At 47.3% G+C, this 13,069-nt stretch overlaps 1 protein-coding gene across 11 annotated transcripts in view; it reads right to left on the bottom strand.

The window, feature by feature from the left end:
* camta1a (calmodulin binding transcription activator 1a) overlaps window positions 1-13,069 on the bottom strand; it is a 333,445-nt gene that overhangs the window by 3,680 nt on the left and 316,696 nt on the right. For 7 of the 11 annotated variants that reach the window (XM_052057927.1, XM_052057926.1, XM_052057922.1 and 4 more), the window contains 10 exons: window positions 9,256-9,458; window positions 7,030-7,226; window positions 6,877-6,955; window positions 6,447-6,789; window positions 5,856-6,337; window positions 5,373-5,551; window positions 4,672-4,915; window positions 3,898-3,969; window positions 3,133-3,153; window positions 2,849-3,048 (listed from right to left, as the gene is read on the bottom strand). In XM_052057927.1, the coding sequence (XP_051913887.1) occupies window positions 2,849-3,048; window positions 3,133-3,153; window positions 3,898-3,969; window positions 4,672-4,915; window positions 5,373-5,551; window positions 5,856-6,337; window positions 6,447-6,789; window positions 6,877-6,955; window positions 7,030-7,226; window positions 9,256-9,458 (2,020 nt within the window). The remainder of the gene's footprint in view (window positions 1-2,848; window positions 3,049-3,132; window positions 3,154-3,897; window positions 3,970-4,671; window positions 4,916-5,372; window positions 5,552-5,855; window positions 6,338-6,446; window positions 6,790-6,876; window positions 6,956-7,029; window positions 7,227-9,255; window positions 9,459-13,069) is intronic. The other 4 variants (XM_052057932.1, XM_052057924.1, XM_052057925.1 and 1 more) reach the window with 2 other exon arrangements.

The raw sequence follows: 13,069 nt of genomic DNA, 5'->3' as shown, positions 1-13,069 counted from the left end.
TAACACAAGTTGAACTAACGTTAAATTTAATGTTTTACTACTCCAAAATAATCACAGGCCAATGTTATTAAGCATAACTCGCGTCAGGGCTATAACCGAAATAAAAATTGAATGTGGCGTCGGGAGAAGTGGGTGGACAGCGTACCCCCGCGTACCACGCCCACTACACCCCTGATCAAATGTCATCAGCTCACAAATCTATCTATTCATCCATCCATCATCTACCGCAGGGGAACCCATTAGGTAGATCCTGATCTACCGGTAGATCTAAGACAGGTCCCAAGTAGATCCGAGGAGTGTCAAGAAGAAAAAAAACAAACAACCATTTGTGTGTCTTTGTACATGTTAGTAATATATTTTTTGTGTTAATATACACTGCACACAAATCAGTCTCATTTTCATTTAAAAAAAAAAATATTTAAAAAATAAAATAAAGCAGGTAAATCTTAAATTTGTGTGTGTGTGTGTGTGTGTGTGTGCGTGCGCGCGCCGGTAAGGGTAGATCCCGTGAGGTTAGTTGATCAAAAAGTAGATCTTCGATCCAAAAAGTTTGGGCACCCCTGATCTACCGATTATCCGAGGCCGGGTCGCGGGGGCAACAGCTTTAGCAGGGAAGCCCAGACTTCCCTCTCACTAGCTACTTCTTCCAGCTCTCCCCGGGGGATCCCGAGTCGTTCCCATGCCAGCTGGGTGACATAGTCTCTCCAGCGTGTCCTGGGTCTTCCTCGTGGTCTCCTCCCGGTGGGACATGACCGGAACACCTCACCGGGGAGGCGTTCAGGAGGCATCCGAATCAGATGCCCAAGCCACCTCATCTGGCTCCTCTCGATGTGGAGGAGAAGCGGTTCGACTCTGAGCCCCTCCCGGATGACCGAGCTTCTCACCCTATCTCTAAGGGAGAGCCCGGACACCCTGCGGAGAAAACTCTCGTTCTTTCGGTCACGACGAATCACGAATCGGTTACAAATCTAATATTACTATATTATGGCCAATGATAAACCCGGTTGTAAAGTGAATTCCAAAACTAAAACAGATGCTAATAAAGACACAATTCCCCCCCCCCCCACTAAATTCCTGTAACAATGTCTTTGGGTCGAACAAAGAGCTGACTTAAGTCATGCAGGGATGACGGATATATGTGACGATACATCACAATTGTATCGGAGCTTTCAAGTGGCCCAAAGCTAAGGTAACAAGGAAGAACTGGCTTAGTTGTGTGTTCTCAAACATTTCACACCAACCACCATCAGCTTTTTCTCCCACAATGTACATTTAATATTATGAAAAGCAACTGTCATTTTCGGAACACTTTTGCAACACTGCGCTTAAAGCTAGGAGTAAAAGCCAGAAGTACATCATTGATGTTACAAAATGTATCGCAGTTAAAAGTTTAATACTAAACAGCTTCAAAAAGATGAGATGCCAATGCACTTCAACACAACTGAAGTGTGCTTAACACAAGTACAGCGGTACCTCAACTTACAAACCTCATTGGTTCCGTGACCCCGTTTGGAACTCAAAAGTTTCGTTAATCAAGGGACAATTTCCCATTGAAAGGAATGGAAGTGCAATTCAGCCATTCCAGCGCCCAAATTATACGTCAGATTTCCATTTTGTGTCAAACCGAGGAGAGGGTTGTTTGTGTTTGTCTGGTCACTTCCTGTTTTATTTTGACTCTCCTCTTGTTTCAGTTCACTTGCCGTTCCTCTTGTGCCAGTTTGTCAGTTCCGCTCGGATTGTTTCCAACCTGTTGCTGTTTACCTTGTGTTAAAACGGTCCTTGAGTCTTTTGAGTTTTCAGCCACTGATCCTCACATAAATATCTCTTTTACGCTGAACCTTGCACCGGTGTCCTGTGTTCAAGCCGATGGTAAACATTTTTAATTCTAATTTTAATCGGTGTGTGGTTGAAAAGAAATACAGCATATCATAAAGATGCAGCCTGGCGGCACAGTGGTTAGCGCGTCAACCTCACAGTGCAGAGGTCCGGCCTCTCTGTGTGGAGTTTGCATGTTCTCCCCGGGCCTGCGTGGGGTTTTTCTGGGTACTCTGATTTCCTCCCACATTGCAAAAACATGCTCGGCAGGCTGATTGAACACACCAAATTGTCCCTAGTTGGGAGCGTGGATGGTTGTTCGTGTGTACCCCACCTACTGCTCGAAGACGGCTGGGATAGGCTCCAGCATCTTGTGAGGATAAAGCGGATCGGAAATGAATGAATATCAAAAAGATAAGTGAAAATATGCTTCTCAATGGAATTAATAACAGCACGCTAATGAAATGAGAAGGTGAGAACAGCTCCTCCGTTGAAAAAGAGTCACCTTCCAAAATTACAATTTTGTCCATTTTCTAATTGTCTTTTTTAGTAACACACACACACACACACACACACACACACACACACGCGCAAGCAAAAGGTCAAGGTGAATTTATGGCAGCCGCTGTGATAATGTGGTTGGAAGAAGCGCTTCGGCGGAACTTACAGGTGCACACACGACAGCCTTCAATTTGCTGCCGTAGAGGAGACAGAGTTATGTGTGTTTTTAGGACATTTACAGGCATAACCTCTCAATCTGAGGTCTAACTAAGAGTTTAAAAAAGCCTGAAAACAGCACAACCATGGCAATGACAGTGAAATAACACTGATTAGCACAACACTGATTCGCCCACTCATCCATGCTGAAAGTTCACATAGCCAAACATGTACGTAACTAGAGGCTCCTAAAAATGTGTGTGCAATGTAAAAGGTTTGTAAAAAGACTCGTTTGTAACTCGAGGTTCCTCTGTATCGGATTTGAATGTCACTGTACTATTATTATTTGACTGTGGCGCCTTCATTCCATCTCTACCTCATTTTGTGCTGCATTAGGGCAGCAGCCGCCTCGCGGTGCCGAGGCTTGAGCCTGCCAAACTCCTTGTAGCTGCGGTAGTATTGCTGAATGAGCACGGCAGCCCTTCTGCTCTGCTGGAACTTCTTCTGCTCGTAGTAGCTGCGGAATTTACTCTGGATAAGGATGGCGGCCTGCGTCATCTTCTTATAAAGTGCATACTGCAAACGAAAACATCGTGCTGTGTCAACATCGGACCGTTTTTTTTGGACAAGTGTTTAGATGCCTGTTGTGAAGAAGTTTACCTTCAAGGCTATCCATGTAAGCTTGGATGAAGGAAAAAATATGTACTGTTAAGCAAGCACAGTGGCGATGTAGCAAATCATTTGGGAAAGGATACTTGTATCGGTCTTTGTGTTAGTGACTGCATATGGGAAACAAGTACCGTGGAACCCCGGTTTTCACACGATGGGGTTTTTGACACTCTTTGGGTCAAAATTTTCACCCCGTTCGGGTACATTGTCTTGGCTTTCATACAGCTAGACATAGTCTGTATCAACCGCATGACTCGGCCGCTTATGTCCTCGAATGGCACACGCAACTTTATTCGGTGAGCATGAAACTGCGCGTTCATCCGAAACATTTCCATCGTTTTTGAGCTCATCTTTTGAGTCTGACTGTTCAAATAAGCCATGAAGCAGCTAAAAAAAAAGTTCCATGATCTTTGCTAGAAAATATGAGTATCACCATCGGAACGAATTTTAAAAAGTATGAAAATGGTGGATTCTGTTCCAAAGAGCAACCTCTCGTCCACTTGCTGCGCTCCTCACTGTCATGCGTATGCCATCACTAAAAGTAAGAGGTAAGTAAGAGGTGTTGAGGTATCCATTTCATTCATTTTCTGTATATTAAACTACAGCTCTTTCCTATAAAACACATTTTGTCTGGAATGGAGGGATTTATTGGATGCACATTATTTGCGATGGGAGATATTCGCTTTCGCTTCTGTACTTCAAGAAAGCCGAGGTTCCACTGTAGAGTCAATCACATTTTTACACAAACTTTCCAACCTGTTTGTATTTCTTGTAACAACGCTGAATAACAGCAGTGGCTACTTGCTGTTGTTCTCGAAGCGGCCGCCCCTGTTGGAGAAGTAGAGCGGGATGGGTCAGAGGCTGAATCACAACCTACTATTTGCCACCTTCGATATGAGTGGCTCCATCCAATCTCTTGGTGTCTTCACGTCAACGGCATCTTAGCCTGTGTCCAGCCTCGGTAGGAAGCTGCGAGTCGGAGTGGAAGCCCAACTCTTGACTTGCAAAACGTCCCCCTCGGCATTATCTTGCAGATAAGATAAGCGCCGTCAAGACAAAGGACAGCCAACAGTAGGTCATATGAAAGACAGTAAAAGCAGGGAGAAACACAACAGGAGGAAAGTTGTTCAGAGAACGAGTTGACAACAAGCGGCAGCGGGCTCCATTCACCGGGAAGCAGAGGAAGCAACATGCTCTGTTCAAGCCATTTTCCCATGCTGACATCCCAGTGACAGTTTTGTTGACGTCGTCATTTGTATGTTAGCAAAGGAAAGAAGAACACGACAGACACACGAGAGACATACAGACAGACCGACCGACCGACCGACAGGAAAGTGTGCGGTTTCAGAAGAAACAGTGCATTTCCCCAACACAAAAACAAAAAGAGCGTTACATTGCCCACTAGTTTGGGAGCATGTTAAAGCAAACCCATCAAAGTCTCTGCAAAACTGCACGAGCACTGCAAGGGCACGCTGTCCACGGCACACTGCAGCACGCACATGATTCGGTACCCGAGGGGAAGGCCTGTACCTTGTACTTGCGGAAGGCAGTCTGAACGAGACGGGCAGCTTCGTATAGCTCTCTTTGCTCTGGATCGGAGAGAGTAAGCTGGGCCAGGTCTCTCTCCACCTTGCTGTTGGAGGCATTGATGAAGTCGCTCCAGTCTGCCTGCGATGGAAGTGCGGGCCTCTCCAACGGCTCCTCTCCCAGTGGGTTAAGCCCAGGACTTTGGCTGGGGTTGGAAGAGGAGGTCACAGGATCGTTGTGCAGAGATCTGGGGAAGGAATTGGACCAGGGCCTTCAGATCTGCTTTCTGCATGCTCCTTGGCAAAGCGCAGTCACTGGCCTCTCAATGTACACTTCCTCGGTACACTGGCTTGAGCTTCAAGACACTGATCACAGTCATGATTTCACAATTCTCAACTTTCGATTAACAAGGTAGGAAACCGCTAAAGATCAACATGGACACACTTCATTTCTATAAATCTCCGCAAGTACATTTTCGAAATCTGACTTCCACAACAATCCCCATGTTCCAATTTCACGAGCCACAAACACAACCTGAGCTCTTTTTCAAGCAGGACCACCTGCTACTATGTTGGTGAGCCTAGGTGTTGCTGCAACCTCCTTTCACTCAGAGTATGACTGCCAAGCAGGTTTTTGGAACAGGAGCTCATACGAGGGAGGCATTTTACAAGAAATGCTACCCTGCATTCGAGGTCTCGCCGTACCGTAGGTGTAAGATGCTGGGCAGCTGCTCTACATCTCCCAGGTAGTTGGCTAGCCAGTTCATGGTGCTGTTGATCCCTGATGTGTTCTCCGGCAAAGAGTCAGCAGAAGAAAAATGCTCCCTCTTGATCCTCTCCGGTGTTGCCTCAATGATCTGCTCCGCCAGAGTCATCATATTTGCCTGTTTTGTTGAAACAAATGTGAATGACTGTTGACTGATGCTGAAAGAACATCTACAATTTGACAAGGGGGATTGACTGCTTGGCTTTGCGATGACTCTAATGCTAAGTGGACATTGCAAAGATGAGAACCGTGACATTGTTGAATGTTTCCTTTGTAAAAGAGCAATCAAGTCTACTGTTGGCAACCAGCGATTGCAAAGATATGTTGCGTGCGACAGCATGCATCCTATGTTCGAATTAACTTAAGAGACTCTGCCGGTGAAAAGTGGCAAACACCCGCAATGGTAAACCAGTCACTCTCACCTGGAGGTTATCCATCTGTGTGAGACAGTCTTGATTCTCCAGATCATCCTGATAAGATAACATTTCTGCGTCAGCCACGCTTCTCTCCGCCATGACCAGCATGCTGAGTTGTTCCCGCTGGCGTAAGCGGCTGACGAGCTTCTCCTTCCCCAAAATGCCGCTCTCGTCGACCCCCAGACCCTTCCTCCCCATGTTGCTGCCAGAAAAAGTCTCTTCCCTGGAGGTCCACCTGGCTGTCCCCGTGCTCCCCCCTGTCGACAGATTCGTGTCCACCAGGCTCTCCGAGGACTGGCTCTTGGGGCTAGAGGGAAGCTTGCGGAGCAGCTGCTGCTGCTGCTGCAGGCTAAGAGGAACAGACGCGGCCTTGTCGGGCCGCGTCTGAAATTGCTGTGGGTTGGGTTTATGCTTTTTAGCTAGCGGTAGGTCTCTTTGGCCCTCGCTGCTGTAGTAACTTGAAGGTTCTGACCTAGGCCTTCTCAAGTCTGCAAAACACAGAACATGCAAAGGTTAGCAATGCCGAGAAAATGACTATAAATAAATGTGTTCCAGCCACTATTTGATGTGAAGGCAAGTCAAAACAAAGCTACGAGCCTGGATTGTGGCTGGTGTCAATGGACGTCGTAGCAGGACCTCCTCTCTTGCCACCGCCGGGAGTTACTGCGGTCTCATTCGCCCAGCTGAGCATCCAGCCGTCTGCAGCGGGAGGGTCGAGCGGCGGGGAGAAAGACGTGCGAGTTGTGGGGGGTAGCGGCGCTGGTGGCTGACACTCCTCCCGCTGCAGCTGCTCCAGACATTCCGCCAATTTGGTATGGCCCCGAGAGCGGGCGATGGAAAGAGGTAGACGGCCCAAAGAATCTGGAATTGCAAGGGCCCGTCGATCCCACTTGTACAGGACCGCGGCTGCCTCCAGGTGACCCAGCGCACATGCCCACATCTGCCGTAGTTGCAAAAAAGAAACACAGATGCAGGGGAATGCTAAAAACATGATTCACACATGTCTAAATATGCCCAGCTCTCTTACCAGAGGTGTGCAGGAGAAGTGATCCACATTGAGAGGGTCCACTTCTAACTCCAGATCAATGCTATCAGCATGTTTGGCGCTGGGTGGAAGACAACCCAAAATCAAATGACATTCAAACATCGGAGCAGTGGATTGTCAGGATACTGTTCTCACCGCCACTTGATGAGCGTCCGGATGAGGGTGGCGTAGCCCTGGCCAGCAGCCAGGTGAAGGAGAGTCATGCCTCGGAAAGTCTTGGCGTGGATTAAATGTTTGGACTTGGCCCAACAAGCTCTGCTCATCATCTTCTCGCAAACCACAACCACGCGGCTCTCAAAGGAGCTACTGGCCTGCGTTGGGCCTGTCGCACACTGCCAAAAAAACAAGGTGCAATCTTTATTGCTGGATTTGAAGAGCATTCCTTCCGGACAACACAGCAATCACGCCGTTCGGTTCTGTCCTGCGCATTATTCTTTGTGTTTGTCACGAAGGACCATGACAGCTCGAGGTATGAACCAGAGTATCATGAATGAAATGGAGCACAAACACTGTACCTAAGTTACATTTTAGCATTCCATCTCCACAGAACACGACGATGAACGATGGATGTCCACAATAAACACTGCTATGATAAAATGTTTTTAGATTAAAAAATGCATATGGCTAATCCTTTCATTGACTTTTTCATCTGTATAAATCCATTAAAAAGAAATAAATCTGTCAGGGAAACCCAAACCTGTCCATAGTGGGATTAGTCGGAAAGACAGCGTAGCACCTCTTGATTCGTCTAAGTGTCCCAAATGCGTCAGACTGCAAGGCCATCTGTGCACAGCCTTCTTCATTTCACCTGACATTGACGCAAGTTTCGGCTTGGTTGATTCCAAGCATTTAATTTGGGATGCGCGCTTGAGCTCATTGCCAGGCTGAGAGGTGATACTGCTTATGCATCTGACAGTTTTGGGCCACTTTTAATGGGCATTTAGAACGGTTTGACTGAAACTCAATGTCCTGCTGAAGAGGAGCATCAGCAAATCACAAGGCTGACAGTGCCATGCTTCCGTGTGGGCATGCTGTTCTTACGGTGATTTCTGTTATGTTTGACATTTATTTATTCCCTTCATTTATCCATGCAAGGCAATTGAGAACAGATTTTCATTTGCAATGCCGATGTGGCAGCAGACTGCGGAGTAAGTCCAAGCAGAATAAAAGCAAATATACACCAAGGTGTTGCCCGGTGAGCACCAGTGGTGGGCACGTTGACTTCACAGTGCAGGGGTACCGGGTTCAATTCCACCTACGGCCGCCCTGTGTGGAGTTTGCATGTTCTCCCCGGGCCTGCATGGGTTTTCTCCGAAACTCCAGTTTCCTCCCACATTGCAAAAACATGCATGGCGGGCTGATTGAACACTCCAAATTGTCCCTAGGTGTGATTGTGAGCGCGGATGGTTGTTCGTCTCTGTGTGCTCTGCGATTGGCCTGCTAGCAGTTCAGGGTGTCCCTCGCCGACTGCCCGAAGACAGCTGGGATGGGCTCCAGCACCTCCTTGACCCTTGTGAGGATAAGCGGATCGGAAAATGGATGGACGGATGAATTTAAGTTTAGATTACGTTGACTGAATGGATTCCATTCGGCAAAGCTCAAGTGATGACAAAAAACACTAGTGTTATACTATTTTGCTGAGCAGACTTCAAAATCCCAAATACAAACAGGCAAGTAACATTACTGGTACTAATATTCACACTCCATACATCATAATTATATGCATACTTTTAATCTTAGCCAGTCCTCCTGAATGATGGACACTGTACTGGAACTTAATTTATTTCTAGTTTCTGCTTCTGTTTCACCATTAGATTTTCTCTCCAGGGTTCAGACACGTATTAATGCGGCTGTTCAAATTTGGATGTCGTCAAGCACTTCATTCTGGTGTTAAACACGCTAGCTGTGTCATTCTTACTTGAGCACGGCTTCCCGAGCTTTCCTGATCATCCCTTCATGAAAACGCTCCATGCCAGAAGTGTAGCTTATTCGCCATCACGAAGGCGATGGTTACTGACTTGGGAGCGACTGCGCAATGTTTTTAAGGCCATATCCCACCGAGGGGCGAACGATTGTTGGCATCAGCAGCATATGGCGAGGACTTTTTAGCGTCCGTTCAAGGTCACAAACATTCTGTAGACGCTCGCCAACTGCTCTAATTTTTTGTTGTTGTCGTAAGGACATTTTGAACATGCTGGCGACAAAAAAAGCATTTGCCAACACTCACAAACGTTCGTCCACCGGGTGGATACGGGCTGCATTTTGTCCTTGAAACCATAAGCCAATAAGATGTTTATAATGTGGCCACGTGATCTTCTGTCTGCTACTTGTGCTCTGCAAGTTACCTCAGGAGGTGTTTACCTGTGTCTGGCTGTTGCTCTGTCCACCTCCACCTCCTGCACCTGCACCTGCCCCAGCTCCTCCGCCACTTCCTCCTCCTCCTCCTCCTCCTCCTGCAGCCCCACCACTCGCTGCGGTGGTCGGCTGCTGGTGGCTGGCCATCTCCGCCATCCTCCTCTCCATCTGCTCCAAGCGCTCCAGGATAGACATTCGGAACTGGTTATCTGGCCAGGTGGCGGGACACAGAGGAGGAACACAATTCAGCCCGCGGCAGAGATGTTGCGTGACAATAAATGCGTGTGTTTGCTGTCGTATCCACGCACACAACCTTGTATCCCGACAAGACGAATGATCTCGCTGTAGGCACCAAATGTGTTGCTTCCAGCAAGCAGCGGAGCTGCAGAAAGCTCCTTGAACCAGAATCATCAACCATTTGTGACATAAGCAGGAAATGACAAGGTCCCTCTTCGAGCTATTACGACCCCTGTATTATATAATCATCATTAATCAGACTGAGAAGTGAGTGAAAACAATAGCATCAATCATGAACTTCATCCTAATAAGACGCTTTGCCAAAATGCACCCCCAACATCCATCAATCACCAGCTACAGGCTTTCTCCAGCTCTCGTGCAAGGCAGCCCAAGAAGATGAACAGGTGTCACACAGGGCAAGCGGGACTCAAGGCCTCTCCAGCCGAATCAATGCAACCAGTGAGAGCACAAGAGTCCCAGATGCTATAGCAGGGATAAGCGGGGACATTACCAATCAATCACAACCATCTCCCGAGTCCTTGAAGAAAAAGCCGTCCCTTACATCAGGATGGAAATGCATTAGCCTTGAGAGTGCTTACATAGTCACACTCTACAGCATGCTAAGAGGTTGGTCTTTGGCAACAGGAAAAGCTCAGGCCCTTGTGGGAAATTGTAAAGTTATTCTCCGTCAAATTAATACTGTAAGAATTGCAACTGCCCATACGTGTGTTGGCAACATTGACACGGCATTATGAGGTTTGGGCTTTTCCTTAAAACTGGCAGTCTGACCTGAGAGTAAAAAAATAATAACATCAAAGTCTTGCCTCTCTGGCCCCATCGTGCACCTCTAAATTGAATTCAGCGAAACCAACCGTCCGAAGAAAAACAATCACTCAGAGACAAAAGGTCTGGCTGACAAGATGTCGATCATTTGCTGTGCACTCGTGGCACCCAGCTGCAGTCTTTCCTTGGGCTTTGCTGAAACTTTGAAAGAAAATCCCCCTCTGTTAGCAACAATAATACAAGGAAGGAATTGGATCACATCTTGCCAGCAGTTTGAAAACTAAGCTTCCCCTTTAAGCAACAACACTCACACTCACACCACACACACATACATCGACGTACGACTCACACACATATATCAAGATTGTTGTGTCCATTCAGTATAACGGGATGAGTACACATAGACCAGTGCAGTAGAGAGTAGAGTAGACCGCATTAGCATTCCCCATTTAGCCACCGTGGGGCCGTTTCTGTGGAAACCTGCTGCTGTGCGGTAACTAGGCGACGGGAACACGACTGTGTGTGTATGGTCTGTCTTCTATTGGCTTATTGATGAAGGGGAGGAGAAGGACTGTACACAGAAAAATAAAATAGAGGGAGACAGGGAAAGCACAGAACAAAATCTATTCATCTTCCCGACTGGGCTTTACGTGTCTGGCACTTGGCCCACTTGTCTCTGCGTGGGCATCATCAGACGGGACCTGATAGCTTGAAGCGTCCAGCCTTCACAACACAGCACGGATGGTTAATGTCAGCCCAGCGTAAAAGAGGTCAGGCAAGCAAACGTCATGTCACAGGGTGGTAAATTGCTGCGCTCTCTGACGGCATGCTGCAGCATGCCGCTTCCCTTCGTGCCGCTTTGTGTCCAATCAACAGAGCTGCAAAAGACGCCTGCGTTTGCAGCATCTTCAGCAATCGACTGGTGAATTAGTACCATTTAGCATTCGCTGCTAAGCCGGAGGGGCTGCGTCTGGAGTGCCGAGTTTGGGATAGGTCAGTGCACTCTGCAACTCAACATGATACGAGGACACGCGCTTGACAAAGGTCAAGGCCAACACGCAAGCACGGAGCAGCAGAGAGGATAGTGAGCAGCATGCCCACGTGCCTTTGTTCAGGCAGGCCTAATGCTGCAGTGCGCTGCAGTGCGGATGATGTCATTCCCACCTGCTGCCTGCTACTCTGAATGCCACGCACGTCCACTGCGGAGGGAGGATGGGGGAAGAGACGAGTGGGAGGAGACGGGAAAGGTGAGCAGCCAAAGACGAGGGCATCAACACGCCGACACCGTTGGTGCTTTCCCACGCTCGGCTGTGAGGAGAGGGGCACAGTCGGCGTGCTCACTCTCATGTCTTCAGGGCAATCCAAAAGCAAGTGGCATAATCTTTCGGCAAATGCGTCCTTTTGTTTACATGCAACACAAAACAATGGTTATTAGGAGACTAACTTCTTTATATCTGCTTGTTCGCCGCCCTTTCTAACTTTTCCCAATGAAGTAAAGAACAGTCAACAGTGCAACCAGCCCACTGCATCAATTGTACTCTTACAGTACTGCCAAAATACAGTATACCTGCCCTGACCTCCCAAACATCTCCCATCCAAGAGATCACTGCCCCAAGAGGCTGAAAAATACTACTGATTTAGTCTTTTATTGTAGTGGCCGTTATCAACACGGACATGAATAAAAATTTAATAGTGTCCGACAAAAGGGCTTGAACATTTATGAGCACGGCCACAAATGAGTCATTTTATTGCGTGCCATGGATCCTCATTACAAGAAATCACTTGCGCTGGCCTTGTGGACCTGAGAGCCGGCCAGGACGGCCTCCATGTGGACAGCCACTTGAGCAATATACGTTACTTTGTGTCTGATCAAATGAATTGGCCTTGTCTTTCTACTGCAATGGTCACTCAAACTCTCAATGCAATGATGCAACCAGTCTTTTGACATGGCAGAAACTCTTCAAGATACTCCAAAAAAGAACAACGAAATGCAGTGTGTGTGTGTGTGTGTGTGTGTGTGTGCGTGTGTGTGTGTGTGTGTGTTCGTGTAGTAATACTATATAAAACAGGCGGCAGAAGGTAGTGAAAATATTCGACATCCCTCAAGCAACACAAGAGGCAATCAAAGAGGCGGAAGGTCTTCATAAAGCTGCAAGATCCACTGAAGGTGCCAACCTTTGATTGGGGCTGACTTTGTCCTCCAATTATGAAGATGCATTTTGTTTTCTTTTTAATTCCCCTGCCGCCAGCTTCTGATGTTTTAAAGCCTAATCTCAACTTCAAACAGGGGTGCACTTGCAAAACTAAGCATATCGCTGATGTTGAGCTGAATTGTCACACCTTGAAAATGATCACTTTTCAAGAGTCCCCCAAAACAGTCTGTTTGTTCAAACATGAACATTGCATCGCCAAAGAGACTAAAGCATTTTAAAAACTTTAAGTTGGTCGAGAGTTTGCAAAACTAACGCTCACATGTGTCAACTGACCGACAGAATCACAATTTGGAGAAAAAAAAAATCCAAATTGTGACGTTGGAGCTTTCAGCCTGATGCCAGCAATGCGCGGTCTAGCTTTTTGGAATGTTTGTTGAATCAACAGTTTACACAATGCATGATTGCACTGCTTGTCCTGCAAGAGCGAGAGAGTGGCTCTGAACCTCCTGGCGTTTGTCCAGCTAAATAGGTCAACGCAAATCGAGTCTAAAAAGTCAAGAGATTCGGTCACAACAAAGGTCAAGAACCAAGAGTCAATGCCACGGGGACTAACAGTCACCTAGCATTGCACTCATACCCTGCTGCAG

The sequence above is a fragment of the Hippocampus zosterae genome, chromosome 2 (genome assembly GCF_025434085.1).
Source record: "Hippocampus zosterae strain Florida chromosome 2, ASM2543408v3, whole genome shotgun sequence".
Classification (NCBI taxonomy): Eukaryota; Metazoa; Chordata; class Actinopteri; order Syngnathiformes; family Syngnathidae; genus Hippocampus; species Hippocampus zosterae.
The sequence above is the reverse complement of the archived record's forward strand: the minus strand, read 5'-3'. Positions and strand labels throughout refer to the sequence as shown.